A 12,000-nucleotide genomic window follows, 5' to 3' on the forward strand; every position below is an offset into this window, starting at 1 on the left:
AAGGTAGTTTGAACTAGATCAGGAATTCCTACCCATCCCATACTATCAGCCTGATTTCAGATCATCTGAGGCAGGTATCTTAAAAGCATGAAACCTGTTATGATGTGATATTGCAGCTAATTATCATAGTTTGCCCAGTTGATGAGTTTTCTAGAACTCTAGAAGAGTGTCTAGAATTTATATTTACCTGAATTATTCCTATAAAGCTACAAGACAGTGTGGTATTGGTGTAAGTGCAGAAATATAGATCAATGGAACAAAATAGAGTCCAGAAACAGACTCATGTGTGTGGTCAACTGATTTTTTGACAAAAAATATGCAGACAACACAATGGGGGAAAAGAGAGAACAATCAGAGATCCATTTGGAAAACAATGAACCTCGGTCCTAACCTCATACCATTAGGAAAATTAATTAGAAATGGATCATAGACCTAAATGTAAGCACTAAAACTACGCAACTTCTAGAAGAAAATACCAATAGCTTCTGCGGACAGACATATGTAAAAACCAGTAGAACTATGCAGTTTGTAGACAGATGCTTCAGGTTGCTTGAAAAGAGAGGTGTTTTTGGTTTGTCTCTGTTTTGGGGATAGTGGGAAAGGGTTTTTCAATTATTTTGCTGTAGGGTACTCTCCTCAAAATGGTCAGATGACCACAGGTTCAGTTTAATTCTGATAATACTATTTAATATACCAGGCACTAGGGATCTCATCTAGAATAGCAGGCAAATCTCATAGAATGGTACCCCCCCAAAAAAACTTAAATATTTAAAATTTATACCATGGTTATAATTCTCACCAGTAAAAATTATTACAGTCCCATATACAGATTGTATCAATTAATGGATTAAACTACCAACTGCCTGCCAATGTATGAGACGAAGGGGACACAGGGTCCCCACAGCTAAGTGGGACAGACAGAAAACTGAAGAGGCAATGAAAATATACTATGGCGAGTGCTAGGGCAGGGGGCCTATAGGCATGAAAGATGGAGACACCGAACCCCCCAAAAAAAGCTATCTGGGAAGCCTTCCTGTAGGAAGTGCCGTCGAAGTTGGGATTCAAAGGCACAAACCAGGCCTAGAAGTGATAAAAATCACAATGTGCACACGAACTAAAAAGTAATTTTGATAAAGCACATAATCCTAGCAGGCATGAGATGCCTTTGGACTTCATCCCACGGATATTGGGAAAACCATTAAAGGGTTTTGAGCAAGGAAGTGGTCTGCAGCATAGAGGCTGAGAGCCAGACTCTGGTGTTTCCCATGCGTGTCCTTTACTGCCTGTGTCCCCTGACAAGCTACTTAAGTAAGAAGGAGACAAATGGTATTTATCAGAGTATTTAGAGATTTAACTGAATTAATAAAGGCATTGCTATTTTGAAAATACCCGTTAGCCGTCAATCATCATCATCATCGTCATCATCACCAACATGCTCAACATTCCCAGAGCAATCCTGGGATGGCCTGTGTTGTCTCCAGTCCAGCTAAGATGAAAGCCGGTAAGAATGCGTAAAGACAAAACCAGACCGCATTGGAAGACCTTGACCATCTTTCTGGTCACAGACTTAGCCGGAAGAGCAACCACTGCTCTCACGGTGCTTCCGTTCTCCTTGAACAAATCATGTCAGAGTCACCATTTTGGCAAAAACACCGGAACCACCTAAAATCCTGGGACAAAGACTAGGGAGCCCTGGAAAGTGAAGAGGGCGGATGAGAGTCATGGAGCGTGCATTCCCCTGGCCTCTAGTACGGCCACAGAATCACCTGCCAGTCAAAGGAGAAATGCAGCCCCACTTTTTCTTTTGCCCAGAGTCCTCTGCCCAAGTGCCTAGAACCTCTAAGCACCAGGGGCGCACCTGGCGTGAAAGGAAACAGAGAAAGGAAGCCAGCCCTCACTGAGCACCTACTGGAGACTGGGTTCTTTTGACCCTCTTGTCGCATTTAAGTTTCAGGGAAGAAGCCTCCTGCATGGTTACAAGTCATGGGGTCACATGGCCTCCATTCAAAGTCTTGCCCCACCGCTAGCTCTGTGGCTTTGGGCAAGTGCCTTACTCTTTCTGTGCCTCAGTTTCCCCATCTGTAAAGTAGGCATAAACGTACCTCAGAGGATCATTTTGAAGATTAAACAAGACAAAGTACACAAATTGCTAGCTCAGTGGCTGGCCCATTATATAAGCTCATCATCACCGTCACCACCATGTTCATCCTTCCACCATGCCATCTCACCGCAACGGCATCTTCTTACTAGTTATCTCTGAGGCATAGGACCTAACGGGGTCAGGACACAGGGAAATTCTTTCAGCCTATTATGCTTTTTGTAGCTCTCCCTAACTCTGCACTCACCCCCGAAAACATCTTCCTGGTTAATGAACTGTATTCACTTCAAAGACACTCTCACGAACGGAGCTATCCCTCAGCATTAAAAGGTTTTCCCTGAGCTATTTTCTGAACCTCGCAAGACTTCTGGTGTGCAGACTAGGCTCTTCTTCTGAATCCTGGAGCTCGTTCTCAAATGAGCTGCCACTGAACGCTGCCTCGGCCAAGCCCGGCATTTCTCAGTCCTCAGCACTGGCAGTGCGCCTCACGTGCGGCGGGCGGGTGTGCCCCTCTCTGCTCACAGGCTGCCAGGAGCCCGGCTGTGACACTTAACTGTCCTCCCATCTTTTCTCCTTTCTGTCTCCATCCCCAAGTTTCAAGAATGTGGCTTCTGAAAGATGAATCACAGCCAGTCTAAAATGTCTGAGAAAGGCATTCTGAGGTCCCTATTGCATGGCTTTTTTGACTCTGGGCTCTGGAGGAACCCGAGTCCACCACTCCTCAGTCCTTCTCCTATCAGCAGGTCGACGTCCTTTCATTTCCTTTGCATTTCCCTCAACGTATTTCAAAGCACGTGAACCCCAGTGCACCCCACCCAATGTGCTGAAATTATACCTAGGCTCCAGCTAGAGAAGAGATGTCATAAGAAACTGGACATTCAAAATCAACCTTAAACTCAGATTTGTGGCTCTCACTAAATCAACTATACTCCAACAAAAATTAAAAAAAAAAAAAAAAAGCACGGGCCTCCAGCATCATCCCCTTCTGTTAGATCAGTTAAATATCTGGTTCTTCACAGGGAACTCTGCCCAATACTCTGTAATAACCTAAACGGGAAAAGAATTAGAAAAAGAATAAACACATGTATATGTATAACGGAACCACTTTGCTGTACACCTGAAACTAGCACAACATTGTTAATCAACCTACTCCAATATAAAATAAAAATTTTTAAAAATGGCTTTTATAGGAGAGAAGACATACTTCGGAGACTCTCAAATCCTGGGATGAGGTCCTAAGGACATCAGCACCAGGGCTCCCAGCTGATCGACCACTTTACCTTAAGTTATACGGTGACCCTAAACTTTCTTACTTTTAACCAGCAAGAAAGCAACACACACACACACACACACACACACACACACACACTCCAATCAAGCAGCACCGCTCACTGTGATCTAAATGTGATCGTCTCCAGAACCTAAAAAAAAAAAAGTTGAAGGCACAAGAGAAACCTTCCTGCAGCTCCGCCCCCCTCAGCTCCGCCCCATCCTGGCTTCCCCAGCTTCCCTCCTGATGCTCAGTTTCCTTGATTTTCACAGCTTGTGAAAGTAACCCCTGCGCTCCTGCTGCCGCCTTTGGAGAGCAGCCCTGGCTAAGCTACCAGAGGCCATAAGCTGAGCAGCAGGTGATTCCGCTAATCCTTCCCTTTCCTAAAATTGGCCTTTCCACCTGCTTCCTTGGAAAGATGCTGGGGAGGGGGCTGAGAGAGGGGAGCCTGCTTCCTGGTTGCCCTTCTTCGCCGGTGGCTGGTGCATCTATACACAGCCTAGTTCTGGGGAGGGGGATGCAGAACTCCGCCTCCCCCCTCCGTCCCATTTTGTTGTTTTGTTTATTACCTAGAGTTCCTCTCTGGAACATTCCAACCAGGGATCATGCAAGCCTTTGAAGATGAGTAATGGTGATCTGACTTCTCCGGACTTAATAACAATTCCTCCACTGGGGTTAAAGATGACTCACAGGGCTTGTCGAAGGGGAACTGCAAAGCAGGTATTTAAGTAGACTCTAGAAGCTGGAATTAGTCTACACAGACACTTTTTATGGGGGGGGGGTAGGTGGATGGACTTGACCAGAAGCATAATCCAAAGTTAAGAGATAAGGAGGAAGCAGTGTCCTGCTTGGATTTTTCTGGAAGTAGTGTTTTTCAGAGCACCTGAGACACGATGGCACACCTTGTAGAATGTTCCCCATACGGCAATCTGGGAAAGTCTGAGAAAGATCACATTACCGCTGGTGCTACCAGAGGAGACAAAATGCTGTGGCCTGAGGTTTTGATTAGATGTGCACTGCTGCCTCACAGAAAGAGAAGCATCAGAGCACAGGGAGGGGCTGAGGGGACCCACAGGGAGTCCAGCTCAAGCAACACATAGTGCAGTGAGCACCCTTGGGGCAGGATCAGGTCCCCCCAAGATAAGCGTCTTGGCTGACTGGGGTTCTTGTCAACTTCTGGAGAAGTTTCCTTTCTATGAACTACTCAGCTCAGAGCCAGACTGAGGCCAGTCTGCACCGAGCTAGCTGTGCAGATGCTAAGCAGGGAGGATGAGTGGAAAAGACCTAAGTGGCTGCCATCTGGTGACCTGAAGTGAACTGGCTACGAAGGGCAATGACAAAGGAAAAGGCTTTCAAACCATCCAGGACAGCCTCCGACTGCTGGGAGTGCCAGTGGCAGACAGACTAGGTTGGTGGCCGGTGGCCCCCATTCAAAGAGGGGCATCACACAGCCTGGGAGGTGAAAACAAGGGGCTATAAATAGCAGCACACGAGGAAGCTCTATAAACAGAGCCCAGCCACAGAGCAACACGGGGGAGAACACAGGCAGGCGCCGTGCAGACAGGAACCCACGCTCCCCACGCGTGGGCAGTGGCAGGACCCCCGAACCTGGGTGATGCACACACACATCCTTACCGGGACACAGGCACACAAACACCCCTCGGGAGGCTGCCCACACCCCATCACTGCCTGGGCGTCTGCTGCCTTTGAACCTTTTGGTCGAGGGGTCACCTCTCACTTTTTCCAGGCTTTGCACAAAGCCAGCAGTGTAGGGCACGGTGGCTTCACCACCGTATGTATGGAATGCGTCTCCCTTCAGGAGGCGAGGTACTGCATCACTTCCCAGGACAAGAAACATCAGGCAGGGAGGGGAAGGGAGAGTGAGGCAAAGAAGAGCTAAGTGAAAAGAGAGGCCTGGCGTCGGAGACACAAACCTCGGACTGCGTTTCTCAGAAGGCTGAGGAGGGACCCCCTGGCTCCCCTAAGTGCCTGGAGCGGATGCTCAACAGACACTCACTTCCTTCCGATGGTACTGGTCCAATTTTGGGGGGCTTTACATTCGGCCCACTGAGTATGCCCTAGCTTGGCCTCAAGGGGATTTTACAAGGCTTGGGGTCAGACAGGAAGGTGAATATGAAGGTGATGTTCTACCCTCTGCCCAGTCCTTAAATTTACTTCTCTGCTGCTCCTGCCAATGCGTCTCCTTCCACGACTTTTATGGGCTTCCTTGTTCCTTCCTTCCAGGACCCTGGGACCCCCTCTTGGCGGGGGCCTTCACGAAGGCTACAGCCAGGTTTCTCACAGTGGTGAGAGCGCGGTAGGAAAGCCCTACATGACTCTACAGCTTCAAGACGTGAACGCGCTTTGAAAACTCAAATTCAGCATTTCAATGTAAATAAGACTATGGATGCCTTGAAAAAAATAATTATTACAGTTTGTGTTACAGTAAGGGAGAGAAGAAGTTCATTTAGCCATGAGAACATTAAAACAATTCACTTCTCAGCTAATCAGGATCAACCCTTTTCCTCTTCTATCTGTGGTCAAGAATCTAGTGATAATGGATTTTTATAAAGCTGCTGTCAATGACCAATCCCTTTGCCTTTTCCTGCTTAACTCCATTATTCCAGTTCATCAAGTTATTTCTTTTTTTTTTTTTTTTTGTGGTATGCGGGCCTCTCACTGTTGCAGCCTCTCCTGTTGCGGAGCATGAGCTCCGGACGCGCAGGCTCAGCGGCCATGGCTCACGGGCCCAGCCGCTCCGCGGCATGTGCGATCTTCCCGGCCCGGGGCACGAACCCGTGTCCCCTGCATCGGCAGGCGGACTCTCAACCACTGCGCCACCAGGGAAGCCCCAAGTTATTTCTTTAAACCAATGATCACTGCGGGCGGCGGCTGGGTGCAAAGGAAGGTGCCTGAACCTTACACAGCTCTGATAAAATCAGTACGCCTGCCTCATGATGAATTACGCAACTCGATTTCAGAAACCATTTCAGACCGTAACTGAATTACAGTCTGGTCTATACTCTTCCTGCAAGAGTCATCTGAGAATGGAGGGTTTTTTTTATTTTTTCTGATTTTGTTTTTTTCATTTCCTTTTAACTTCAAACATCATTTGAAACCCACACTACAGGTTAGCCGCTAGTGAGAGGACTGCACCGGTACACATCTGCTTACGGTGGTGTTTCCTTCTCGGAGGTGTGGGCAGACGTTATGTCAACTGCCGGCAAGCTGAGTTTAGCAAAGAGAGAATGAGAATTCTGCGCCTTCAGGATCAGGTAATGGCAGCCCGCGGCACAGGGGTGAGTCTCTCCCGAGAACGCCTGGCTGCATCTCATGGGTCCTTTAAAAAATGGACCAGGTAAGGAAGGAGCCAAGTTTCCTAAAGCTGTTGGAAGGCTGTGACGAGTAGAAGGCTAGGAGGGATGGTCTGGAACTCCGCATCAAAAGACACCTGGGTAGGGTCTGGGAACAGATGTTCTCCTGTGGGAAACCCTATCAGCTCCAGAAGCGGGGGATTCCCTTCGCTCGGGAGGCCATGCAGCGCTCAGAATGAGGCAGGTGGGCGCCAGCCCTGGTGGGCGTCGTGGCGGGGTGTGCCGCTTCACGCCGCCGTCTCCACGCCGTGAGTTTCATGCACAGGAGGCGGCGATGCAATTGTCCTGCCAGCGAGCTGAGCGGCCCGTGGTGGCTATCTGCTCAACAGGCTTCTGGTGGGGGGTGGAATGTGCCAGAGAAACTAGCCTCAAGTTGGGAGGAGGAGGGGACAGATGTCTGCGTTTGGGTCATTTGTCATCACTTGGGAAGGAGACCTTTCTAACAATGTTGTAGCGCCAGAGGTGGGGAGAAACATCCGATGGTGGAGAGAAGGGAGTTCAAGTTAGGAAAAGAGTTGTCTCAAGCTTGCCATTGCTCAAGGGCCAACAGAAGATGAAGACAGGAGCCCTGCTTACGCTAAACCAGCCCTGCCCTTCTGTCTGTGGCACCCTGGAAAGCTGGTGGGGAAGACGCAGGGTGGGGGGCACCACAGTGTTTCCATTTTAAGGCTGTTCCAAACTCCTGCATCCCCGCCTCGCCAGATTTTCCTCTCCTCTCTCTTAAATGGCAGCCTGTTATTAATGAGGTCCCCAAGGGGAGAGGAATGTCTAAAAACGGACACTGCTGAGTTCCATGACTGTCAGGCTGGCCCCCTGTAGCCTCTTCTAGCAGAAACTACAAACTCACGGGAACAATTCCTGCAGGACAAAGGGTCTCTCCTCTGGGACTCATTACAGGGTCCACTTCCCTGCCCCCAAGTCTTAAGCCCTGAAATTATATTAGAACTTTCTCATCTTGGAAACACACCTATGCATTCATTCATACATATGCGTAGCTGCATCTCTATGCGCACATGTATGTAGTCATGCACTGAGGTAGTTTAAAGTGATTCTATAAGGGAAGGTTGGCTTGAGCATTAGTTCTTCCTATGGCCTGGTATATAAAGGAGAAGGTTAAGTTCACAAACTATGGTGCTGTAGGCTATAGAAATATCTACTCACAACCTGCTTGTATCTCAGGGGGAGTATTCAAAAGCATCATGGCACTGGCAGCATCAATGTCAGGATCTGGAAAAATCAACCAATAAACAACATTATTTACAACGGGGCCGGTGTGTGTGGGTGTTTTTCCCCCTGCACGTTACAGTTTATGAATGCAACAGAGAAAAAAAATTCCAGGAACTAGAGGAGCTATCCCAAAGGTGACTTTTCTTCCCATTTGGATTTGCAAGGAAGAATGTTATTCTAGAGTGAGACTTAAGGGGCATGTTAGCAAGTTTTTCAGATAAAGCACGGCTTTTTTTTTCGCAGTTTGCTAATTTCATAATTTGCACTGTATGTTTCTGATAAGTTGCTGATCTTTTCACCCGCACAGCTTTGTCCCCGGAGGTGGAGGAGAGGAGAGTGGGGTGACAATAGAAAGTTCAGCCACCGGAATCTTTAATGAACCAGGGAAGCTCACAGCACCAAGAAAAGAAAGCACTAAATACACCTGCATCTAGTGAGATACAAACAAGATATTCGGTCATTTCCATTTGTCAGCAGAATGTAAACTGTATTTTATGAGGTTGTCGCAGCAGTGGTGGAGGCGGTGAAGGCATTAAACACACACATACATCAATATAAAGAAAAAAATTAAAGTTCTGATGTTGAGGGGACAACATTTGTTTCCACATCTATTATTGCTTTTAATATGGGACCAAAAAAAAAAAAAACAACTCATCACTTCATTGCTATCAGTCTTAATAGGTTTCTGAATCCTTTCTGATCCACCGGTTGACAGATGGCAGGTTATATACAGACAGAAAAATATTATCCTTTTATAACTAAATTCATTTTCCTCTGAGAAACAGCAGCTCTGCTGCTATGGAAATGAAAGTCACCATGGCAACAGTAAACAACCCCCAAGAATGGTCACTGAATAGGCTGAAAAGAACATCTGCCCCAGCCCAGCGTCCCAGCTGCCCTGGGGTAAAATTCGCTAATAGTGCAGCGAGGCCGAGTGACAGGAGCTGCCGCTTGAGCCCGGTCCAAATAAAGGAAGTCTACATCCAAATGCCTGCCCTTGAAGATTACTACCTCCGCGTCCACTAAACCGATGACTAATGACGGGGTGCGGGGTGGCGGGGTCGCACTTGTCAGTTTTCGTATAAATTACATACCAAAAAATTCGATTTACTGCTAATGGCTCCATGGCACTTTATCTGGGGTTTTATGTTAGAAAATAACTTTTTTACCGTTTAAAAAAGTACATGTTTCATAACTTTATATGTGCAGTTTAATTCCAGGGGAGTAACGTGATACAGTATAAAGCCCTACCAGTGATTAATAATACGGTTGACTCTGGTTTCAGAAGACAGTGTCTCAAAACAGAAAAAAAACCCAAAAAACAAACAAAGGCAAAGGAACTTGACTCCTCAGGTCTTTTTCTATTTTGCCTGCAGGAGGTCCATTACTTACACTTCATAATGGAGTGAAATTTTATTTTAAGAAGTATATTGTAGGAGAAACAGGTAGATTAACTTATTTGACAACTCCTGGGGTGAAACTCCTAAAACAGTCATCGATTCCCACTGATGTTAAAATATATATATATATTAGTTGAATGATGAACCAAAAAACTTAAAGTCCCACTCAGTGCTCCCAGGGTTGCCGCTGTCCCTGCCCTCTCATGTCCCCACCAGGACAAAGGGCTCGCAGTGTCAGGGTACTGCTGGTACCCCACAAGCCATGGGCAGCAAGGCTGAGGCCTTCTTCTCCTAGTCCCTCTCTTTGGAAAGGGCCTTTCCTTTCTCAGGAATGAGAAAACGTGCCTGTTTCCCCTCGCCAAGCAAAGGTTCTTTGCCATCTTCGAGAATGCAAGTGCTGCAGGCAACCCAGGTTTGGCCTGGCTGGACGGTCCCCACCTCCCCGGGCCACTCTCATTGGAGTTTTCCTGAGTGACCAGGAGGTTTGATGCGGGCAGAACAAGAGGAAATATAGTTAAGAAGTCTGGAGTCTTTTCCTACTTATTTTGCCAGAAAACTAAAGAAAGTAGTTCCGTACTCTTCAAAAACACATTCGACCTCAGGAGGAAGGTGTAAAGGGCCACAGATAGAAAGATGTAATGAAAGAAGGAAAAAGAAGGGAGAGAAAGAGAACTTTAAAGGGCAAGAGTATTAACATCACGTGGATTTCACCGAACCTAAGTGGGGCAGCCCCAAGGGCAACATGGGAACATCCACCCATGACCCCTACCCCCACCCCACCCAGCCAAGCCAAAGAAACATATAATCTAAGTAAAAATAGGATGCTTTAGGACAAGCCCTCCAATCCTTCCTTCCAACCAGATCTGCCATGCCTGAGGCCTCCACAGATAAGAATTCTGTTGCTACCTTGGCACTCCTGCTGGTCTCCAGGCAACTGGGGCAAATGTAACACCCAGTCTTCTCATTATTTCATTCATAATCAATTCCTAAGCCCCACTCTCCATTCTGAACGGGTCAGTTCCTGCTCATGAAGCCCCAGGAGCAGAATGGAATGGAGGGCAAGGCACGGGATTCCTCCCTCATGCTATCTTGGTAGGTGAATCGGCAAACATGAGAACTGTAAATGGTATGAGAAAACGTGATCACGAGTTTGTGCAGGTGTGTACACCCTGGCACGACAGTGCCAGCCCTTCCCTGGGGGATACAGTGAGTGTCATCCCTGGCGTACTGGTTGATGAGTCTGACAAATTTTATACCAGCGCTACCACCACCGTAATCAAGGTAAAGAGGAGAGTGAAGATACAGATTTCCATCACCCCGAAGTTTCCTTGTGCCCCTTTGCTGTCATCCCTACCCTTGCTCTGGGCAACTACTGGCTCGCTTTCTGTTATTCATCCAGGCTGTGGTGTCAGCAGTTCATTCCTATTACCGTCACTGTCAAGTAGTACCCCACTGTATGGATACACTACAATTTGTTCATCCATCTACCCGTAGAGGGACATTTGGGTTGATTCCAGTTTGGGAACTTACAGAAAAAGCTGCTGTGAACTTTTCTACCAGTCTTCTGAGAACAGCTTTTCATTCCCTTGGGTAACCGCTGGTAAGTGTACGTTTAACTTTACAGAGGATTGATTCTCTTTTCCAAAGAGGCTGTACCACGTATGAGTTCCAGTTGCTCCACATTTTTGTCAATCTTTTAAAACTTGAGCCTTTCTAGATGTGTCGTGGTATTTCCTGGTGGTTTTAACTTGTATTTCCCTACTGACAAACGATGCTGAACATCTTTTCATGTGCATAATGGCCATGTGTAGATCTTCTCTTGTGGAAAGCCTGTTCAAGTTTGTGCCTGTTTTTTCATTGGGTTGTTAAATTTCTTACGATTGAATTGTAAGGTTTCTTTAAACATTCTAGATAGAAGTCCTTTGCAAGATATATTTTTCTGAGTCCACGGCCTGTCTGTTCAGCTTCTTAATAGTGTCTTTTAATAAGCAGAAGTTTGAAATTTTTGTAAAATCCAATCTATTGATTTCTTTTACAGCTCAATGCTTTTTGTGTCCCAACTAAGAAATCTCTGCCTACCCCAAAACTGCACAGAATTGTCTCCTGAGTGGCATCTTTTTGTCTCATTTGTTAGTGTATCAAATGTAACATTATCTGGGTTCAATACTCAGCTACAGATAAATGAAAATGGAAGTAATCAACCAGACCTCTTTCTTGATCCAGTAAGCTGCTTAAGCACAGATCTCCCAGAACTGTACAGATCAATGCTAGAAGGGCCAGCTTTGGCTCCAGGTGTGTTGAAGAAACACCAGACAGCCCGAAAGAAGCCTCAGTCAGCCTTGTTTCTATGTCAAAAAGTCTCTCGGATCCTCTACTAAACACCTGACACACCTTTACACTTGTCACACCCAGGCATCCTGTGCGTGCTTCAGTCTTCAGAGCCGAAAACCACCCATCCCTCCTCTCTAAAGAGATGCTACAATATTATTAAAATGTCTACGATTTTTTCCCTTAAAAAAAAATCAAGAAAGTAATGCATGCCCACTGTGAACAAAAAATATACACTAGGGGGGCTTCCCTGGTGGCGCAGTGGTTGAGAGTCCGCCTGCCGATGCAGGGGACATGGATTCG

General features: G+C 46.7%; 1 protein-coding gene across 8 annotated transcripts in view; it reads right to left on the reverse strand.

The window, feature by feature from the left end:
• The window catches only part of FOXN3 (forkhead box N3), a 404,931-nt gene that overhangs the window by 26,612 nt on the left and 366,319 nt on the right, over positions 1-12,000 (reverse strand). For 7 of the 8 annotated variants that reach the window (XM_030883622.2, XM_060295172.1, XM_060295173.1 and 4 more), the window contains one exon: positions 7,904-7,969. The exons of the other annotated variant lie outside the window; for it this stretch is intronic. In XM_030883622.2, the coding sequence (XP_030739482.1) occupies positions 7,904-7,969 (66 nt within the window). The remainder of the gene's footprint in view (positions 1-7,903; positions 7,970-12,000) is intronic. 8 annotated transcript variants of the gene reach the window in all.

The sequence above is a fragment of the Globicephala melas genome, chromosome 2 (assembly GCF_963455315.2).
Source record: "Globicephala melas chromosome 2, mGloMel1.2, whole genome shotgun sequence".
In the NCBI taxonomy this organism is placed as follows: domain Eukaryota; kingdom Metazoa; phylum Chordata; class Mammalia; order Artiodactyla; family Delphinidae; genus Globicephala; species Globicephala melas.